Source organism: Lonchura striata, chromosome 14 (genome assembly GCF_046129695.1).
Source record: "Lonchura striata isolate bLonStr1 chromosome 14, bLonStr1.mat, whole genome shotgun sequence".
Lineage (NCBI taxonomy): Eukaryota > Metazoa > Chordata > Aves > Passeriformes > Estrildidae > Lonchura > Lonchura striata.
The window spans coordinates 7,977,375-8,000,883 of NC_134616.1; the positions used below are offsets into that span (position 1 = coordinate 7,977,375).

Below are 23,509 nucleotides of genomic sequence, written 5' to 3' on the forward strand. Positions count from 1 at the left end.
CCTCTCTAACAACAGACTGAAATTAGTTTGAACCCAAGGGCAACTTCTTTAATATCTGTCCAACACACATTTGACCTTCTCTTCTTTGAAAATCCTGAGAGATTTTCTCTTCTGAACAGAATGGGAAGTTTAAACTGGATTGCATCTTCCAGTTGTCAAGGTTTATGAAAGAAATATGAAAATGGAAAGTGACTCACCTCACAATTAACAAGGAAAGAACCTGAAGCCTCAAATCAAAGCATCAGACAGCTACAATATTTTGCACTTAAAGTGCTCTCTTCCCACAGAATGATCCAGTGGCATTTTTCACATCTGTGTGAAAATTGCTACAGCATTTTAATGATACTTTTACAAAAGAATTTTAGATAGGTCATAAATTTTGTATTTTAATTAAAGAAAGCAGAAGAGTTGAGGTCAGCAGAATGATACTGCTTGATCTAATTTAAGGTAACGCTGCCCTCAAAGCCTCCTTCACACACAGGTTGCCCTGGCTTAGTGACAATATTATTTTGTATTGATTTTGTCAGACTTGCAACTTTTTCAGACATTTTTATAACCCTACTCTGTTCCGATCATACAGTGCACAAGGTCAGCAATCTGATTATCTGCTATTAATTCATACTGTTAGAAAATAGCTCACTGAAGCTATATATCAGGTTTTCTGACACTCAAAGATCAATACATGTTAGTTTGTACATTTAGTCTTCCAGAGGGTATTGAGACTGTTTAGGATGTATTTTCAGATATATAGTGATACATAGTAAAAAATTCTGAAAACCTCAGGATATGTATCAGAAAATGGCTATCTAGGGAAAATAAATTATTGCTAAGCAATTTCCTATTCTTTTGGAACAGGAAGCATTTTTAAATGCCCCATTTCATCAAACATTGGAAGGGAATTAAAATTTCTAGCAAAGCCAGGCCCCTTTTTTCTGGTGGAAGCAGTGTGCTATATGTTTCCTATGAAAATTTGCAACGTGACAATGAATTAAACCTGTGTATGTGAATAACCAAGATGCAGTAATTTTAAGAAGCCACAGATCCTGCAGCAGAAATCAAGTTTTGTATTGTTTCAATTAAATATGTTTCTCACTGCACTTATAGATATCTGTGCATTTCTGAAAAGTAAATCTTAGTAGCAAGAGGTAGAAGCCACAAAGAGACAAGGGACAGTTGAGTGTTGGGCTGAAAGCAGCAAACAAAATAATGAGATTTACATCTGGTTTAGATATATTATGCTAAACTTTCAAGCATAATCTCTGTGACATTTCAATTTGAAAGCACAGCCAAATTTACAATTGAGTCTCCTATTCCAGACTTGACTAAATGTTAACCACTCTGGCTTTGCACAATACAGTGGATTAACAGGGGTCATCCTCTGCATATTTTTCTTAAATTTAAACTTACCATGTATTCATTATTTGTTCTATTTTGTTTCCTGGAAACTGATATGGGGGTTTTTTCTTCTGTTTTTGTTTGCTTTTTGGTGGGCTTTTTTGTTTTTGTTTTGTTTGTTTGGGTTGGGGTTTTTTTGGGTCAAGCTAAATTAAGTATCATTTGTGAGGGGGAAAAAGAGGAGGCACCAGGACCAAGTCATTCAGTCATTTGTACAAATAAGATCATAGGTGAAATACAACATTTTAAATAATTAAAAAGTCCAGAACATCAGAATATCTGAATCTCACTAATCTGTGAGTGAAACAAATCACAGTCATAAGACTAAAACAAAACAAACCACATCAAAAAAACCCTTTGCATTTCAAATAGTATTCCAGAAAACTTTTGTCTTTTAAAATGCAGTGTTCATTCAAGAGTAAATTTCAGCTAGAGCCATGTATCCCTTAGGAACGGATTTTGTTTCTCAGCTGAAGTAAAGATTAATTTTTTTCTTTTTAAAACTGCATTTATGTTTCCCCCACAGTTACACAGGCAGACACAGATGCTTACTTCACGTTCCCTGGTAAAGGCCAAGACATTGGATAATACGCATCAATAAACAAGATGTGTATTTGGAATTTTTTTTGTGGGATCCCTTCTAAAATTAACTTCTAACAGTATCCAAACAAATTTCTCTCTGCATTTGCAGTATTTCCAGAAAGCAGCAGCACTCAATGACTCCAGCTTGTTTCTCTCCACCCACTCCCTGGGCAGCAGGGTATTTCCAAGCCCAACAGAAGGCAGGGGGCTGGCTGCAGGAGGACTCACCTAGCTCACCCGCTGCATTCCGACCTCCGACTGCATACAAATGTCCTTTGAGGGCACTTAGGTGGAAGAAGGTCCGTTTCTCGTTTAGAGATGCCACTTGCATCCACTTGTTGTAGCGGGGGTCGAACCTGAAGACCGTGTCGACCGCCGTCTTTCCCTTGGTGTCGTAATTGCTCTGGCCGCCCACCACGTACAGGAAGTTCCCGATGACGGCGATGCCGTGCTGGTACCGGGGCGCGTCCATGGGCGCCAGGGACTTCCACTCGTGCGCCTTCTCGTCGTACATGCGCAGCTCCTTGCTGACCACCAGCTGCTGCCTCAGCACCCCGCCCAGGGTCACCAGGTGCGTGCTGTCCGAGCGGATCGCCGTCCGCTCCGACTGCATCACCGGCTGCATGTACGGCATCATTTGGTAATTGCTGGCCTCCAGAAGCAAGTTGACGCAGGTGTTGTCAGTTCTCATGAAGTCCACTGTCTGAACGTAGTTGATAAGATCCTGGGGTGTCATCAGGGGAAACCTGATGTTCTTCATGAGCTTTGCAGCGTACTCCATGCGAGGTTCCTCGTAGCGCAGCCAGCGACACGCCGCCTTGAAGAGTTCGAGCTCGGTGCAGTGCTTAAGGCTATTACTTGAAAGCACGAAGGCAAGACGTTCAAAGGGGAGTTTCACAAATTCACCAGTACTTAATAATGCAGGGAAGTTCTTCAGGATGAAATTATTAACATATTTATCCACTTCTGTGAGATTGTATGTGTTGGCAATTCGCCCAACCTCAACACAGTTTTCCAACGAAACCTATTAAGTAAACAGAAAAAGGAATCAAAACACTTTCTTAATTTGGTGTCTAAATGATAATGTACAATTTAATGAATATTGTAGAATCAGCAATATTTCAGCATTTTGCAGTGCTCCAGGTGATTGACACATGAGCAAATATTCAATGCACTATATATATTCACAACTGCAAGGGGAGACCCAATTTATTTCTTCTTTTGAAGAAAGAAATCAGACAAGTAACAAGCAGATGGCATATATTATACCAAATAGCTTATACAATGATGAAGCATAGCAGTTATATAGCACTCCATCTTTGAAAAGCTCTGAAAACATCTTTGTAAGAAAGACATGTAGAAAATAAAGTTAAGGATCAGCCCACGGTTAGAGAGAGCAAAACAAAAGTCTCACCATTAGGCATTTCTGGCAGTATTAAAATGGTATTAGCATAATAAAATCAAAGAGAGTAACAGCTAACCCCTACATGCCACATATTTTGGATAACTAATATTTACAGTGTTAAATCTCATGAACACATTCCTTCAAAACAGAAAAATGTATCTTTAATAAATCAAGGCAGTGTTCTTACAGACTCTCTCCAAAATTAAATACATGTCAAAAATAAGACAAAGTTAGTGATCTTAGTTGATATGTAATTTTTAAAATATAATTAACCTAGAAGGATTTCCCCTAAAATACTCAGCTCATTAAATGCTTTAGCAGTATGGCTTACACCGTAAGTTAACTCAGTACTGGAGTGACTGTATCTTGGTAATCACCTGTTTTACACTGTAGCTGCATCTTTTTATATCTTTATATTTTTGGCTCCTGAATTTCTAAGGTCACTTGGGATCCAAGGCACAGGGAGGAAGAAACATGCCAGGCATGGGGCACAACTTCTAGTGGGTTTCCAGTGAACCAGTCAGTTCCTTTCAGGAGCTCTCTGGTACATGTGCCAGCAAGTCAATCAAATGCTTCTTGCTGAGAATTGCAGCTTTTTTGCATTCAAACCTTATTCCAGTCCAAGCTTCATTTACACATATTCTAGTCTCTGTGCATGTCAGTCCTACTCAGTGTCAACCATTTCCTCAATTTTGTGATTCTCATGACATTCCTAATGCCAGAAGAATTTAAGCTTAAAAATCTCAGTTATTTTTAAAGGGATTATAAAGATTAAGTACTGGACCTGACTGGAGCCTAAAAATTCAAAAACCTTCAAATGACTTCTGGTCGTGACAGAGATTAGAAGATTTTAATACTGTAAAAATCAATCTGATCATTGTCCTTTAATACCAGACAATTCAAATGTCTAGTGAGTACAGGAATAGGAGATTTTCTTAATTCACTAGAAACTGATCTAACCTGCCCTAAAGTTATCTACCGTCATCCAAAGTCTTCATTCATACATCTTGAAATGCCTACTAATCCTGTAATCAGGTCCTATCTATAAAATGAATGTGTAGCAGACTGTCAGGAGTTCTATTATGAAAATATTTGTGCTTTATATACATGAAAATAATTTTTGTATTACAAGACAGACCACATTGTTTATATCAAAATATAATCACACTAACTAGCATCAGCCTATAAAATATTCTCATGACCGGTTTTGAGGCTCAACATCAAACAGATTGTCCAGAGAAGCTGTGGCTGCTGCATTGCTGAAGTATTCAAGGCCAGGCTGGATGGGGTTCTGAGCAACCTGTCTAGTGGAATTTCTTCCAAAATGTCTTCCAACTTGTATTACAAAATAAAGCAATGGAAAAATCACCCCTTCACAAACAGCTGACTTGCAGTATACCACAAATCTTAACTCTTGCTATACAGTTACTGTATTTAAAAATCACTTTGGAATACATTGTCTGGCACCAAACTAGAGAGATAAAGCACTTCCTCCACATCAAAGTAGGCAGGCAGAAATTATTGCAAACAGGAAAGGCACGCTTGAACTTAAAAGATCAAAGGAAAACCTGTACAGGTTCTGTACCACTGGAACATGTTCAGGATGCAATGAAGTGGCTTGCTGAGTGGCTGCCACTTCTCAAGTGCCCAGAGTGCACTGAGTTCTGTATTAATTATGTTGCACTGTAAATCCATGCATCTGAGCACATTCCTGGGCTTCTTACATTTGAAAATTTTATTGACACTGTTAATGACTGATGATCAGCAGCTTCCAGTCAGCCCCTGATTCTCAGAAAATTTACTTTGTACTGCCTTTATTAATCCACTGGGACTGGACTGCGCTCAGTGTTGTAGGTTTGGTGGTTTTTTTTCATATGTGATTGCAAATACTTCCCATTATGCTTATGAAATTGTGCACTATGTTTCACTCACTAACAAATTCCCCCACTCACCTCAAATCAGGGTGCCATATTAAATATTGTCTTAAATGCTACTTTTCTTGCCAAATTACTGTTACCCTCTTTACTGTGCTCTAAGATAGTAATCAATGTACCAGGCTAATTTATATTGCAAAGCCTTAAAAGTCATAAAAAGTATATATTCTAGAGATTCTTAAATCCTGAGCCAAAAAATAAGCCTTCAACAGAAAGAAATGATATAGCTACTTGTGCTTGAATATTCAAAACAGGACAGAGTTCAGTACAATAATGTTGTTTAAATAAGTACTTCAGTTTCCCAAACATTGGGGGTTTTGGGTTTTTTTGGAAGTTTGACTTATGCTATAGTTCTGTGTGGAAGTCAGTCAATCAGGAGCTCTTCAATGAAGAGAAGGAACTGCTGCTCTGGAAATCCTACTGAAGCAAACAGGAGGAATGGAAATATCAGGTGCAAACATATACACTGTACAGTGCATCCAATAACAAGTAAAAATACTCACTAGGAAAGAGCTAAAAGACATAAACATTCAAACAGCTAAGCAGCTCCACAAGGAGTTGAGAATTTCAGTTAAATAAATCCTATTTTACATGGATGTACACTACTGAGCAGAGCTGCTTTCTCACATTACTCATTGTAATTGCTCATTACAAAACAGAAGTAGCAGAAAATACTAAAAAGCCTTTCAAAAAAGAAAGGTCAAGCACAGCACCATGTTACAACAGCCTGAAAAACCCAAAGCAAAAGCCAAAGTACTTTCCTGAGAGCAGTTCACTTAATTCTTTGAAATCTTGGTAGCAACCACTTCCCAAGCTCTCATAAAAACCTAACTGACTATAAAATATTACAAAACTGGACACAGCACAATTATTGCAAGTATGAGAGCCTTGGAGAGCAGTTCAAGAAAAGCAGCATGCACAAAAAAATCAAGCCCTCCAACCCAGTAGCACAAAACAATCAGGTGTCTGACTTTGTTTTGTTTCAATGACTGTCAGACACTCAAGCATTTAATGCAGTGCTTGAAAGGGTCAAAGTTTAAAAGAGCAAATACACCCCTAAAACCCTCAATTTTCTTATGGGCTCCCACTGACAGGAGCCCAGAAAAAACAGCACAGAAATTTGACCAGCTCAGAAAACAGCATCCATTGTACCCCTACAGTATAAAGTCAAATTTCTGGTGCCTGTCAGAGCTGGTCCCAGGATTAGATCCCACATTCCCACAGATGAACATGCTCCATCCTCAGATAACAAAGTTGTTTTGACAAGACACGACTTCCAAGTATTAAGCCCTCAATATTTGACTATATCCTTGTTGATACAAAAGTGTAAAGCACCAAATTATAAAAGGAACAAAATTTTTTTTGTAGGTACATCCAAGACATTAATTTTCAATGTTTGGGAATGTTTTCTTTAATTACAGTACAATAAATAACCCTTTCCCCATTACCCTGTAATTTTCCTAAGTGCTGTAATTCACTTGGTTAAGTTTCTCATCTTTCTTTATTTTGTACATTGCTGCTACTTTTGCAAAATCAGTGTTTTGTCTCGAACTCGCTACTCTGAAAACATTTCCATGGCATTTTTATGAATTTTATTTACACTGAAGCTCAGATGTGAACATGAGAGTAGTCCTAGTCTATTGTACAGCTATAATTACTGAAAACCAGTAATAACAAGTAGGACTGAAAACATCTTAGAAAGTATTCCACTGTTTCTCTGGGAGTCTGTCTGGTTGCAGAGCAAAGATAATCCGAGCAATGGCTACTTGACAGGAGGGGTGTAAATGCAGAGCAAATTAAAAAAAATTCAAGTCAGCTACAACAGATACTGTTCTTGGAAGGTCTCATTATTTTTGTTACACAACTTAAGCTGTTACCTTAAGCTTTGGTTTCTCTTTGTAAATATTTCCAATACCCTTTTATGAAGTACACAATTACATTGTGCCTTACATAAACTGAGTTCTATAATCTCTTAAATAACGGACTCCCCAGACAATTGAAAGACAATTAAGCATTTGTCTGGGAATGGTTACCTCAGCTCTCAAGCCAGCTCACTTCAGTAAGAATAAGTTCAATACTTGCTCAGAATATTCATTTAAATTACAGAAATTCTCCTTCAAAAAGCAGCTCTTTTGCTCACCAACTCTTGTTTCAACAAATTTAGAAGTAAGGTAATTCAAAAATTCTTTATATAAGGATGCTAAGAATATAACTAGGCTAACAGAACAATCTCTGCTCTGTACTTCCCCTACAGCTATACAGGAATGAGATTATGTCCCCTTAGACATTGGTTTGAATGGAAGTATTCCCCAAAAAAACCCCAATAAAATTAAGAGAATTAATAAAGTCTTCCTCATTATTTGAAAATGAAATGAAGTATCAAACAAGAGAATTCTTATTGGAATAAAAACAGTGGGTGGGTCAACATCACAAGTGAACACACTTTCAGAGAATGAGCATTTTAAACAATAACACGATTCAATATGAAAAAAGTTCTTTCCTTAGCAAAGCAAAATAAACAAGGAGCTGCCCTACCCAGAAAGGGGAAAGGCCACCACAGTGTCCCCAGGGCACAGCTCCCATCAGAAGGAGCCCTTTTCAAATACCTCATTCAAAACACCACCAAGACCTTTTTCCAAGGTGGTATTTATAGTAATGTCAAACCTGGAGAGGCATCATTTTGGAGGGTAAAAAAACACTGAGCAAGATAAAACAGGTGGGGTAGGATTGAAGAGTATTAAGCTTAATGAAATATTATCACAACATTATCAGACAACTGGTCAGCTAGAAAATATCTCCAAATTAAAAGCAAAATGGCATTATCAAGTCTGAATATCTCTAACACATCATAGGAAAAAATTTAAAAAAAACCTTAAAAAAAAAAGCTTAGAGTCCTCTGGTTTGCATAAATCCTGGTACATATTTTTAGTTAGGGAGGTCACATTTCTAAGCCTATACTCTGCAGAGCAACAGGAATTCCTGCTTCTTTATTTCTTATTACAGTATCGAAAAGCTAATTTCCAAATAATTCTTTAATTTGTATGGAACACACCTGTTAAAGTCAGAGTTCTAGCGAGCTATGTAAGCATTTAACATCAACATTAGAAAACCTCCAGTTAGAAATAACTGCAGAGTCCCTCCAGGCAGAACTGCTCTTGCACCAGGGCTGTTCTACAGCCCCACAGAGCTGGTGCTCCTCCCTGCTGCCAGGACAGGAAAGCTGCTGAGGGATCCTGTCTGGGTATTGCTTTTATCCTGTATTAGAGTCAGAAAACAGCTAACTGCGCCCCATTGAGATGGAAGGGCTGTAAATACAGGAATAAAGTGGCTGTAACTCTATAACTGAAGCACACCTAATGAATGCAGCAAGCAGACTAATGCTAGAGTAAGTGTAGTCATGCAGGGAGACCCTGAAACATCTCAGCTCAGACATGTAAGGGAAGAATGTCAACATGGTAAAACATTTGAATCAAAATAAAGTTAAGGGACAGGTGATCATCCTGTTGAATCAAACTCATGCTGTATGTAATACTCAGAAAAAACCCAAGTTTTTCAAGGAAACTATAAAACACATTTGCTCTCTGTGAATGGCAAGTTTTAGACATAACTTTGATTATTATGTAAGTCAGTGTCATTACAGAAGAAAAAAAAAACTACATACCAAGGCCTTAAGCATTTTAAGTGGAAAAAAAATAGCCTTACCCCAGAGATAAGAAATACTTTACAGAAGTCCAAAACAGGTAAAATCTGCAAAAAACTGGCAGCTTCCAGAGTGTCCTGAAGGTTGTCCATGTTAAGGGAAAGTTTTGCAGTATAGATGAAATCAATGATCTTCTTTAGGCCTATTTTGTTCACCCCATGAAGCTTAATGCACATTAAATCTTGTTCCTTCATTCCTCCTGAAACAGACATGCAAGTAAATGTGAATTATCATTTCAATGGGGTTGAAATTAGTTCATAAATTTATATATAATTAAAATATAACTTTAAAATTTAATCTTAAAACCCCATATGCAACAGTAGAGAGAGATGTTTAGTCCACAGTGTTGTTTTCAATCCTGGACTGATTCACACACAGCACTGAACTTGTGTCTGAGTGTGTGAATGAGAGCAATTTGGAGACAGCAGTACATGGCTTTAATAAAAACACCACCTGTGAACATGGCCTTGAAGTAATCACTTGCAGAAGCCATCATTGCTCTGTGGACAGGGAACACCTCATCACCATCGCCAGGAACGAGCGTCACATCGCAGAGCAAACCCTCCACTCGCAGCTGGTCAAAACCCTGCAGGAAAAGCACAATGCAAAGCATCCCTTGGATTTGGGAGGAGAGTAGGAATCTTTTATTTCCCTTATGTAAATATTTATTTACTTTTATGTATATGTGTAGTGTAGGTCCAAAAAAGTAACAAAGAAATAATTTGTCATCTTAAAACCATTATCTGTAATATATTCAATGATTAGTATTCATTGAAAACAAGCAGAATAATCATTATTTTCCAGATACAGCTGATGAATGCCAAGTACATTGGGCCTTAGAAAGTAGTTTTATTCAAATAATGAAGTTATTTTCAGGAAGGAGTTTATTTTGTAAGCTTTCACAATAGCAGTTGTTTCAGGTAGGAACTATATTTTTTGGACCTACTCCTTCTGGTCACATATGCATTCTAGATATAATTCTGTTCCACAGCAATTTAAGGGGTTTGCAGCCTATCAGGCTACCAGTCTGTGACCTGAAAGGAAAGCTGTTACCTGGTTCTATGATTATCAAATTTGTTACCACAGCAACATGCTAAAAAACCCCAAAATAAGCTCCCATTATACCTCTGATCTCTGAATCACTTATAACATCTAACCGTAATAAAAAATAAAATCATCTACAGCGCCATCCTAGAGCAAGATTTCTTCCAAAGATGTGCCTGGTTGTGTATTCTGGAGGATGGATTAAATACTCTCCTCCTTCATTCACTGCAGAACAGGAACTCAAACATAAAACATTTTCCTTCAAACTGGTATTTTTCTAATACTGGCAAGAATGTAAATATTGTCTCTATAATGTTTTACCACACAGTAGTGCCATAGTCAGACCCAGCAAATGGCATTACAGCAAACCTGGCAGGGCTCTGCCTAACATAATTAAATAATTATATTTAAGTGAGCTTTTTTGATACAGCTGTTACATCAGAGTTTAAACCTTGTTTCCTCTAGAAACTTCAGAGTGGCCTGGGATATGACCCCAGGAAAAGGCCAGGTTTTTATTCCAAGTAGCTGCTAAAAGTTGAACCTCCATCTCACAGGAAACCAAGTCCCAAGCACTGACAGCACAAGAACATGAAAGTTTTTTGAGGCTTTATAGGAATTACTAGACTAATAAAATGTATTGAGTAGACACATTACTTAGAGCAGCCAAAATTCTCAGTACAGCTCAATACAGGCATGAGAATATTTCATTACCTGTAATACCACAGAACTGTGAGTATTGCTGGTGAAAAATCTGGTGGTTCCTGTCTTCGAAGACTGCAGATGGGCAGAGACGCCCATATCGCTGCTGCCAAGAGACACTTTCATATGAGGATCCTCCTCTTCCACCAGGGATCTAAGGAAATTGGAACAGAGAAACCTTAACATCAAAGCCATTTTCATTCAGTGATCTTTTGTTCTAAACCCACAGTCTTCTGGGATGAAATGCAACAGCACAGAGGCTACAGGAAAAAAAAATCAGCAGGCAAAAGAATCAGTCCTTTGTGGTTCTCTTCAGCTAATTCAAGAAAGGGAAGCGTTAACAGTCTCTAAAAGGCACAACTGCTTTTTGGCTTGTAAGTTTTTTCTTTTCCTTCCATCCCCAGCTCCTTGATTTAGACACTTGCACGCTATGTTATTTCTACAATCCAGTATTGTGGGATGTTTATAGAGGTTTCATCTGGTTTCCAAAATCAATCATCATAGTTTTCCTTGCCAAACTGGTGAAACATTAAAACTCTAAGTGTAATATTAAAAAAAAGTATTTTCATTCTTACAGCTTGCATTACCTCATCCATGCATAACTATTCCTAATAGAAAATATACATCATGGAGTTTCAAGCTGCAATTGGAGTTTGTAACCTGCTTTTAGAAACAGACAATTAGAATTACTTTAGGATATTATATCCAGTATTCTGCTACTGTCCAGGCAAATAATAATTTTAATTTAAGATTTGATTCCAAGCAATTACTGTCCAAATCTAGACAGGACGAGCTAATTTTCGGTAGAATTGTTAAAGAATTACTGCAGTATTATTAGCCTACTATTTTAATCTTCAGATATAAATTAGGGTACATCTGAAAGCCTAACTATGCTAACCTGTAATTATTATACTATGTAAATAAAATATTAATAACAACTAGTTTCTGTTATTTCTGGGATCTAATGTTCTACCTCTGAGCCTGTGTAGAGGTATAATGAATATGTATGCAATTTTAATTAACAAACATAAGCCATTAATCCAGAGAAGAGGGCATCTCCATTGTTAATCAAGTATCTCCACATCTCAAAAAAGATTTACAGCTGTTTGACATAATTGTTGCAAATTTCAGATACAGAAAATTTTCCAAATTTTAAACATGCAGGTTAAAACATCTGCCTTCAAACTAGTTTCAGAAATTACTTTAAGTAACAAGAATGTGCTTAAATCCCCCTCCTTTTCCTGAGTTTTGGTTATGATTATTATGTAAGGACAAATTCGGAATTTGTGGAAGCAAAATAATTTCAGAATTTCCTTTTAAAAAAAAAAAACATTTACCCCACCTTCTTCATGTGCAAAGACCATGTAGAGTACTTTCGGAAACCCTCATAGCATTGATATGCCTTGTTCAAAACCATGAGTACAAAAGGTCAGCTACAAAAACATACTCAAAACAAATTCACCATTCCACAGCGTACATGGGTTTGAAACAGTGAGATTTTATGCACACAGACATAACATTGTAGGAGCAAGGGTACATCCAAACAACCGTGACTTCTAATCTACTCAGCTGAGTAATGTGGATGAACTGCAGCATGCAAGATTTGTGCTATTTTTTAAACACAATTATCTCTATTTTATAAAACAAGTCCAGAGTAATTTAAACAAAGTTTACAGGGTTATACCTTACAAAAGGGCTCTCCAGACTATCTCTGCATCCAAAAAATACAACTATGCAACAGAGCAGCAAGCAGTTGCTGGCTCACAACCCAAAATACTTTTTTCACTTGGTTCTAGGGTGTTTTGGGTTTGCTGAATTCTGTTTATTTCAGTTTTCATAGAATCGCATGGAGGCAAGAGTCTTATATAATTTCAAAGGACATCTAAATCTCTAAATTTATACATGTCTTCCTAAGAAGAAATACAAAATAATGTGGGGAGACTTGCAAGCGTGGGTGTGAAGAACAACAGATTCAACAAGCACCAATCTGACTCTTTGCTCTTGAAGCATCTTCCCAAAATGTCAGATCAGATAGATGTTACATGAAGGAGTATTTAAAATACTTTCTCTGAACTCACAAGAAAATATAAAGTGAACACATAATTTTAAATCATTATGAAAAGAAATAGATAAGTAAGCCAACCTCCTTGGCTGTTTGGAGTGGGCTTTTTACCATGTTTGCCACATCACCTTGACTTCCTGACAGATAGCATAATTCATAAATTTTACAAATGAAGGCAAAGACCTAGAGCATGATTCATTTATTCCTAGAATGGCTGGGATAATGGAAGCATTCTTCTGAACATGACACAACTTCCCATAGCTCTGTTCTCTATAGGTCATCCTCTATAGAACACCATGCCTTGTCAAAACTGCACAGCCAACAAAGAGGATACAATAAAGATTAAAATTCTTGCCATACCTAAAAGTAGACATTTGACAAGCCTGGTGTGGCTATAAGCAGTTGTCTACCTGATTTCAATATATAATGAGCAGTTCTCTATCACACACATAAGCTCAGCAGTTCACCACCTGAAGTTCATCTGTAGAAAAGATTTTCACTATTTCTCTTCCACATTTGCTGTTACATATGGACAAAAATTTGCACATGTGAATGAGGCATTAAAAACTGAAAAATCCACACTATAAAAATTCACCTGAGCATAACTTTTACAATTCTAGTCCTAAACCTTAACTTGTCTGCATATGATTCCATGTGAATAAAGACAAGCAGATTATAATAATGCTATATGGGTTTTGGCTTATATCTAAACAACTACGACCAAAAAAAAAGTGATGTGGGTTTTTTGTTTCTTTGTGGAGACTTGGGGATTTTTGTTTGATTTGTTGTTGTTAAATACACCACTACAGCTTAACAGTTCTGGAGGGCTGTGCATCCTCTCCCTTCTGCAGAAAGTGACATTCAGCAGCTGGCTTTGGCAGAAGTTCCAAAGCAAGTCAGCAATAACACCTGGCAATAAGGCACTGATCCCCTGAATCCCAACCCTGTGACATTCACCAAGAGGGAAAGAGCAGTCCCAGAGTGACCACAAATTCTGCCTGCTTGGTAGCAGCTCAGCATTTATCTCCACACACCACAAAGGACCTGTCTTTGTAAGACAAAGTGAAATTGCAACAGTGCTTAAGCTCTGTGTTAACAGCACTACACAAAGAGCAAAACCCAAGCATTGCATCATGAATCCTGTAACAAAATCTTAAAGTACTCAGAATGTAGCTTCTGATGCAGGGGCTGTAACATTGAGATTCAGAAATAACGTTGCCATTCACACCCAAAACAGATGGGAAATGTGCCGAATGTCCAACTGACTTCCCAACAAAACCACAGTAAGTACATCTGTCTTCTTTGGACACTTACCAAAGGCATTATTTACATTTATTAACATAGGTCTACTAAGCACTATCATTAACTCAATAGTAATGAAGATAAACATATTGATTTTTTTTTTTTTTACTTTAAGTACAGTATATCACAATTAAGCATACTACCAAAGGAGAAAGTTAATTCACTTTCTAATTAATTATATTGTTCTGATCAATAGAAATCATTAAACAAGAAGTGCAGCAGTACCATTTTTAACCAGTCTTAAAAAGTTAGGAAATAAAAGTTAAGAGAAGTTAAAACTACAGTAGCATGTAGTGAGAATTCACAACAAACTGCTCTAAATGTGGATGTTAAATCCACCTTCAACACACACACTTGGTCTGGAGAGGGTTGAACATCATAGTATTAAGACAAGGGAATGTTGGACTTGAATTAACATTGCAAGAGGAAGGCAGAGGAGCTGCCTGACTTTCTGCAACCTCTGGCTTTCAGCTCAGAGAAAGGTGCCAGAGGTTAATTACTTGCTATCACAAAGTAGGTTGAACCAGAATTTTCTTTCTAACCGCATGTTGATTCTTTCAAGTACAGCACAGTCTTTTTCCTAGAGGCTACAACCAAATGTGCTTTTCTCATGACTCCAAGTTAATCCTCCAAGTACTTCCAACTGATATTTTTGTAGTGATGAAATATGGAGTGTTCATTATATGGATATTAACATGCATTAACTTTCCAGAAAATACTGACAAATTTCACTGGCTGGAGTTACAACATGACTCACAGAGACAAATTGCTTTCTAAGCCACTTAGTAAGTATTAACCTGTTGAAACAGTTCAGAGACATCCAGGTGATGCATGATAAGCAAAGATCTTTGAAAATTGTGACAGAATTTATTCTCAACTAGAATATTCAAATCATGCAGTTGCCATTTTATAGAGCTTAGTGGCACAAATGAAATAAACCAATATTCTGTTATGATGTTTTCTTCAGTAGTAGTCAAGTTTGTTCTGATGCATCAGGAACAAGGCAATTAAGAATATTATTAAGGATTTGTTCATTTCCATCAGTAAACCATTCATCTATTTTTCAGACTATTGTAGAAACTCTTTGAAAACAAAGTAAGGACATCAGCTTACAGCTACAGATATTTTAGAGTGCATGTTCTCCAATTTATTTAAAACCCAGTCTTTACATAACTCAGTAAAAGCTTTGCCAAAGCCAGATCAGCCAGAGAGCAAGTTCTTAATTCAGTGAAGCTCAATAGCTCATTTTTGAAAGGACTATAACCTTATTTTCTCTGTCAAATTACTGCTCAATAAACCATGACCACAAGTGTTCTGGTCACTGGTAAAATGGCTTCTGGTGCAATCACCCCTGGCACGTGCCAGGACTCTGGTATTTATCAGGTAACACAGAGATTTCAATTTCATATTAGGTTATTCTTAGTGCAGGCCAAATCTTTATAATTTTATGACCTATCAAAAAAAAAAAAAAAAAAAAAAAAAAAAAAAAAAAAAAAAAGCCCTGGTACATCCCAGGGCTATGCTATGCATGCACCTATGCATGTAATTCCCTAATGAACCTATTAATTAAAAGGCCAGTGAAATACAATAAAACTTTCAGTTGCTATTAAAAATACAGTAACTTTTTATTTTATATGCAGAATCTGCCAAAGAGTATTTAATTAAGCTTAGGTTCTTAAAAAAAAAAAATTATTGCTGTCTTCCCATTTTGAACAGATGTTCCAACTTCCTGAGTAATGAATTTAGGAATTCCCCAACAAAGCACTTGGCCACCTTGGAGCTCAGTAAGCAGAACAGGTAGGGCAGTATTGTATTAAAGAAAATCTCATCATATGTTTTAAGAAATTCAAATATTAATATAATGTAGATGAAAAAAATTATGCAATCATGGTATTTCACATTTCCATTCCATATCTTCTATTCATACAATTTCAAGAAATCCTTTATTCATGCAAAGAAGTTACTTTTATACTTGTCCTCCCCTAAAATAACATCTCTTCCTTTTATTACAACTTTTTATCAAGAATTTCTAATTTAATCCTTTTATGGTATCAGCAACCCAGTAAAATTAACTAGCTTTTATCAACTGCTGATGATTTCTTATTACAAAAAAGTTTCTATAGGAAATGCAAGTTCATATTTTAAAACAGATACATGACTCCAGCTAGGAGAGAAAAGGAAGAGAAAAGGTAATTTTTGTTCCAATAGGTCGGCATAGCAAATGAACTCCTCTCCACAGACCAAGGAGCAGGTTCCAGCTTCAGTTCTGGCTTTGGGGCACACAGGAACTGACACTGCTGCTGCTCAAAAGCCAAATGGAACATGAACACAAGAACAACACTGGAAGGCAGGACCTAAATTGCTTTGCACGGACACCTCTGTGACACACACAGTGCATTAGGAGTGGGAATCATGCCTTTTTGTCCTTTATCACTATGACCAGTTGTCCTACACTATTGGTTTCAGATGTCACTGTTTTTACTGGACAGTTTAAAGACCAAATTTTTATTAGATGAACTTGAGGCTGCTGCTGAAACTAAAAACAGCTTTTATTTGTCTAATCAGGCTAGTGATTTTGTTTAAAATGCTATTTAATTCTGTTCACTTGAAAAGGGCTGCCACAACCAGAAGTTTACAGACCTTCTGCCTCAAGTGAATTATCACTGCACTGTAACTACTGTGAATGCAATCTCCTAAAACAGCTAATGGCAGCTGGTGCCGAATATTGCTTGCTTTGGACAATACTCTGATGTTTATACTTTAATATTTCACTTTTTACACCTGATCTTTTCCATACATTAGACAGGCAGCAGTAACAGCTGAACATTTAAAAGTATTTGCTTAGTAGCTTCATACTGAGCTCTTTTAAATCTCCACTCCAGGAGAAAGGCACAAAGTAAAACATACCGTTTCTTAAATTAAAAAGCATATAGGTGTCCCATTTTCTACCTTTCCTCTAAACTGAAGGTGTTCTGTAAAAGTGAACATAAAAACAGGCTCTATACAATAGACCAAAGCAGTGAGAAGTGGGTTTTTACTTTGACAAGGCTCTGGCCAAGGGAAGAAATGAGGATACAGGACTTGCAAAGCCCCCAAAACCAGCAGAGAGGCTGAAGGTCGTTTGTGGGCACACGCTGTGGGCAGAGGCAGGCAGTGCCCCAGCCTTACCTGCTCCTCTGACACTCACAGCACAGGATGCTCATTGCAGTGAGCAGCTGAAGAAGGTGAACTCAGTACAAAAGTGATGTAGCCTGAGCAGCTCTGCCAGCACCATCAGCAGAGGCAGCAAGGCTACAAAGGGGAACAACAACCACCTCACTTGAAGGACAGGGACAATGACATGTGCTTAACCACAGGCTCCAGGTGAAGCTATTTCTAGAAGCAATGTTTTGGAGACTAGTACTTAAATGTCAAGCCTTAACCTTTCCCTTTTTATTTTTTCCTCTTTTTTTTTTTCCTAGGACTTCAACATACAATCACCATATTGTGTCCAACCACACAAGCCCACAACAGAAATTATGAGAGTTACAACAAACACTCGGGTGACTGAAGATATTGTCACTGTTCCCAGTACTGGTGGATGTCAATGGCAAGTAGGAGAACACAGAAACAAAGATACTCCCAACATCACTTAAACCTTTTTGTATCACTTTCAAGTAAGGCCACACTGCAACCAAAGCCAGCAGAAGAGGACTGAGCAACATCAACTGTTTCGGTATGAATTCCCAAGAATATGCACACAGAAAACATTCTCTTCAAAACTCCTTCTTAAACAACTAAACAATCACAGGTCTCAAGCTGTTTGCAGCATAATTACAGCCCGCTGGTTAATTCAAATTTGTTTTCCACAGAAACAAAGCAATATTTGGCTCAGTCACTGCTATAAAGCTTTTATTCCTAACAGCATTTAATCTCTCTGGGAGCCTTAGCATCACATCCACATTTATCTGTTTGACAAAGGGTTTGAATTCACTGAGCCATTCGTAGCTTAAATCTGCAGAGTTGCATTGTTTAATGATGCTAAATTAGAAACAGTTCACTAATGACTTTTTGCCAAAGTTGGTGTTTGTCTCTTGATTCCTACTATTAGAAACAGAAAAATCAAGAAAATACACATTTTGTAGCTTTTCTACATAAGGAGAACTATTTTATTCCTTAATGTTGAAGAAGGTAGAATAGAAATGAGATTTCACAATTTAGGCTGGACTAACACTGCATGTATTTTCTGCTCTTTATATCTGGTCTTAAGTACTCAAGAGTTAAACAAGAACTTTGACTAGGCAGCTTAATACTTCCTGTGTATTAAAAAACATCAAAACCATTCTGCATGCACCAGCAGATTAGAGTTGTACCTCATGTGTCCTTAGTTTCCACACACAGAAATTATTAAGTTAACAGAATGGCCCCTCAGAGACAAATATAAGTCTAAGGAGGCACCTGCACATTCAATATTTGGTCATAGAACACACATCCCACTGTATTCCTGCAACCAAATTAGGAACTACTCCTTTCAACAGTGCTAGAGGTTTTTTCCCTATATACTGGTCAGAATAATTCTGATAACTTAAAAGTCGGTAAGATTATGACTCTAGGGTTTGGGTTTTTATTTACCAATCCTCTTGCTCAGTCACTTCTCACAGATGTTTTACCATTCCTTCATGCAGTCTGCTGGAGAGGATGTAGAGGGGCATTAATTACTGTCATTTGTGAAATATTTTTCCCTGTGTGATAAAGCTTTTAGATCTATGCATGCCAGATAAGAGGGGCATGTCATTCATTCATCCCATGAAAAAACACAATTGCAATTTAGACATTGATACAATCTTTGTCACTGCTGGACAAAATATTACGGCAGTAACATAGATGCACACTTCACTTTAGTGTGATAGCTACATATTATTACACTACAGTTCCCATTATGGCCATTTAGAACAAGCAACTACTATTTTAAAACCCAAATATTCACCAAGCACTTTTTGAAAATCCATAGGCAGCCCCATCCAAATGTCAACAGAAAATACCACTTAACACTAGAAAAGTCAATGAGTAGGATGTGACTGGAGAACAAGATTTTTTTCACCTTAACAAAGAAATAATGGCAAAAATAACAAACTGGCAGAACTGACAGGCTGGCAGAACAGGCTAAGCAATATATTCTAGATAATTCAATAAAGATGCTTTACCATGTCACAACACAATGTCAATATTACAACAGCCTGCTGTATAAGGAAAAGTGTGTAATTTTGGGGACTTTTAGGCCACATCATCCCCTATAAAGTCTCCTCAGAAAAAACAGCAGCCCCAGGAGTCTTCATGATAAACAAGTTGGTTTTTTCTCATTTTTTTCAGTTTATTACAGCAATGAAATTTGCTGTACGAATGAAATTTCAAGCTTAGAATAATCTATTGAAATACCTATTATATAAAGAGCAGAAGAAATATCAACAGGCACAAAGGAGAACTCTATCCACAAAATTTCTGGGATTAAAAGCAATCTCCTACTAGTACGATGCAAGCCTCTTCTACTCTCCACTCATCCAATTCATGTTTTTGCATGTATTGTCAGATCAGTTTAAAATATATTTGAGGTGAGGTGCATATTGACTTCCAACACGAAGTTTGAAATATCTAGGAAGGAATGTCATAAAATGGAAATGTTGCCAAAGACAGGTGCATGTGAATATCGTGTAGCTGTCAAATGCTCAGGACCCAACAAAAGGATCCATTTCCTAAAAAATGACCTTTGAAGGCAGCAGACATAGGGTGGTCTCACCAAAGACAGCTAATGCAGGTGGTCTGATGAATTACACACATACACCTTTTCCCATTTAAGTGTATATCACTGTATAGCATAGATTAAAGAGCTCATTGTAGAGCAAAGCAGATATCTGGAAGAAGACACAAAAGCATTAACCTGTATAACCAATATAAGCAGCTAAAGCTAATGCTGCTTACTCCAGAGTATTAAGAATTTATTATACTTTTCTGCATAGTAACTGATTTCCACTAAAGCAAAGCATTTCCTATCAGACAAATTTCATAACCACATGACTCAGGATAGACTGTGTAGTAAACCCTTTGATAGCAATACATTTGGAATAGCACATCTGTTTATTTCTCCTAATATTAGTCAGTCATTTATAAAAACACATGCAAAGGATACTTTCCATTTGATACTATTCCATATCAAAGGATAGAAGGCACTAAGATTACAAGTGGATTATTTTGAAATAAGAATTCTTTTATTTTACTTATCTTTGAAATTGGAATGCAGGTGACTAAAACCACTTAATTGAACATTTAACTTTCTAAAAAACCAGCTAAGAATATTCATGCATGACATAGCCTTAACAGAACAGACTTCTGTAAAGTGTTTTTGTAAACAGTATTTTTGCATTATTGAATTCTTTGTAGATGTTCATCATAGCACTTTAATCTCCTGAATTTCCAAAAACAACTCTCCCATTTGTATTAATGGAAGATGTGCACTATTAAAAAAAAATTACATTACTGGTGTGAATAAGAAAGAATTCTCTTAGTTCTTAATGCATGAGATGCCATGCACCATGAACAATAAGTGGGACTCATGTTCTTTATGCCTCAAAGCTGTTAATTCAGAACTGTTCCTCAGCCTCGCTGTAGTAGTGCTTTAATTCTTAACCTCTGCTTATGTCAGTCACTGCTGCTTTTTTGTTTTTAAACATTGGGCAGTCATGTTAAATAAGAGCCATGATGCTATGGGACACCACTTTTTCAAGTGTTATTCACTTTCTCCTTTCCTCCTATTCACTTGCTGAAACTGTCCACCTAATATATGAAGTCACATAGGTCTCTCTCCACATAGTCAACACAACCACAAATATGAATATGATTTGACTAGTGGTGCATAAACTTGCTGTAACAGCTTTCACAATGTTTGACAAACAGCATCTATATTGTAAACCCTAGCAAAATAAGTGCACGAAAGAAAATGCAGCCTGACAAAGGCGTGTGCATGTACCCACAGCTGCATTCCTAACTCATGCACTAAGCCAGCTGCCCTACACCCACATATATTGGCACATGCCGGTCTTCCAAGTCTAATGAAGTCTAATTTTCCCTAAGCAACATCACTGGATCTCTCCAGCTTGGGGGAAAGTACAAGCTACTCTGAATCAGTTTCACCAGAAGTCAGGGTATGTGTGCCTTCCTCATCCCTCTGTATAATGTGCAGAGTTCCCTCTCTGCAGTCAGGATGTCCTGAAAATATCCCTGATAAATAACTGGTGGTATAGAAATCCACCAGCCAAGAGGCAGCAAGCCCCTGCTGCTCCTTCCCATTGTCAGGAAAGGGGTACCAGATCCTGCAAACCAAGCAGACTTCCCAGTGACAGAACCGTGTCCTCACCTGCAAACTTATCACACCTCAGCTCCTGCAGGTCCTTCATTTCAGGTACTGCCCAGCCACAAGCTCCCCACGGCACAGAGCTCTGTGAGATGAGCTCTTCACACTCATTTTCCCCCATCAGCAACCAACACAAACTTCCCCAGCAGAGACTGAGCTAAGCCTGAACAGCTGAAGGACAGCCAACATTTTCCAGGGGCACTTTGTTCATCCAAGAAGCCAAATCTGCTCACAACCACCAGTCTCAGCATTTTGATACAGGGAAACTGAGGCAGAGTTCAGCTATCAGGTACACAGACTGAAAAACTCTAATAAAATCTATGCATCCTGATCATCAGTTTAATCTCTAGATTATGTTGCTTGTAAATCATAAGCAGGATGAAGCTTTTAAAGCTAAGATCAACTTTATTAGAGGAACCTGAAAAACTGGAGTTTTATTTTAAATACAAGGAAAAAAATGAAAACTAAAACAATTTTTTGACCTTCCTACTTCGCATTCCAAAGTACACTAAAGCCCCTATTTTGCAAGATTTAGATGTCAAGTATCAAAGGGATTAAAAGCTCAAACATACCATTGTATACCCTAGATCCAAAATATTTAGTAATAGTGTTCATCTGTGAATCCTAGAGTTTTATGGCCATTTATTTTACATCAATACATGTTCCATTTCACACACCACTTATTTCTCAACCCTTTACTCAAAACATAAGCTCTTCGTCAGTGTGCAAAGTACTACTTACAACAGAAAAGTTATAAATATGAAAAACCATCAGATTATATAAAACAGTATCAAATTTACTGTAATCTCTACAATGAAGGTAATTAATCCGATCACCTATTTTACTGGCCAACCTGAATGACAAGTGATTTTTTAATTAGTTGATTTATATTGCCTAATCAAATAGGTGCCATTTTCACATTCTTTATAATAAAATATATTAATAATTTTAGCATTAGATATAAGAGTCCTCCTAATGCCAGGTCTGTGTGCCAATAAAGAAATGTCTTCATAAACATTGAGATACATTGACTCATTATCAAGAGATGATTAAGGCTGCTGATCACATATTTCTCATGCTCCAGACAAGCTCAGCATCATATAGTTTAAACATGATCACTAAACCTGCTCATACTTTCAAAACACTGAAATAATCAGCCACAGATCCCCATCACAAAGGCTGGAGTGTTCTAGGGCTAAGATTAGCACTTTAAAGGCGACGCACAAAAGAAAAGCTCCCTTGCAGCAGCAGAGACATCAGACTGGGCTAGTTCTGATTTTTCTTGCATTTAAAACTACTACAGTTTAAAAACAACAGCATAACATAAAATACTAATGACACTGTTTTCCTGAAATAGGTTCAAATGTCTCACAACTTTTATCATCATGATACTTTCCTTATATTTAAGTCATATTTTCTAACAACTTAGAATAGGTAGCAATTTACAGGAAATAGCTTCTCTTTTGGTAGCCTTAAGTACATTTGATGGTTCCCATAAAAAGACTGAAGCACATCCACATCTTGTCATAAGATTAATTAATCTTAAATGTGAGCGTGCCCAGCACAGGTTTTGCACAGGTTTGCTGCCCCAGCCTCTCAGCCCGAGAACAATAGTGACCATGCACATGGCGCTGGGTCTTTTCAGCCCCACCACAACAATGCCAGGCTCAGCAACAATAGAAAAAAAGACATTTAGAGAACCTGTGCACCTCTCTTACAGCATGTACCTACTGTAGCTGAAGCAAAAGCCTATCTGTAAGCAGACAATACGTGCTTAAAAGTATTAATATTGTACATATTAGGCTGGAATTTTATTGGAAAGCAGTAGCCTGTACAACAATTTCCAGATAGAAAAGTCATCTACTCTGCTACCTGTGCATTTTAAAGGAACTCTTCCTCCTTTTGGAAGAGCTGCTTTCCTTAAATAAAGGCAGAAGAAATTCAGTACCCTGAGCTTAATAGTTTTATTTCAGAGAAGGAAAAAAAGCCACCTGTGTATGCT

The 23,509-nt window shown here is 37.3% G+C and overlaps 1 protein-coding gene across 6 annotated transcripts in view; it reads right to left on the bottom strand.

The window, feature by feature from the left end:
• The window catches only part of KLHL13 (kelch like family member 13), a 79,861-nt gene that overhangs the window by 12,379 nt on the left and 43,973 nt on the right, over positions 1–23,509 (bottom strand). For all 6 annotated transcript variants that reach the window (XM_077786511.1, XM_021548457.3, XM_021548455.3 and 3 more), the window contains 4 exons: positions 10,772–10,913; positions 9,470–9,602; positions 9,019–9,215; positions 2,206–3,001 (listed from right to left, as the gene is read on the bottom strand). In XM_077786511.1, coding sequence (XP_077642637.1) covers positions 2,206–3,001; positions 9,019–9,215; positions 9,470–9,602; positions 10,772–10,885 — 1,240 coding nt within the window. In that variant the 5' untranslated portion in view covers positions 10,886–10,913. The remainder of the gene's footprint in view (positions 1–2,205; positions 3,002–9,018; positions 9,216–9,469; positions 9,603–10,771; positions 10,914–23,509) is intronic.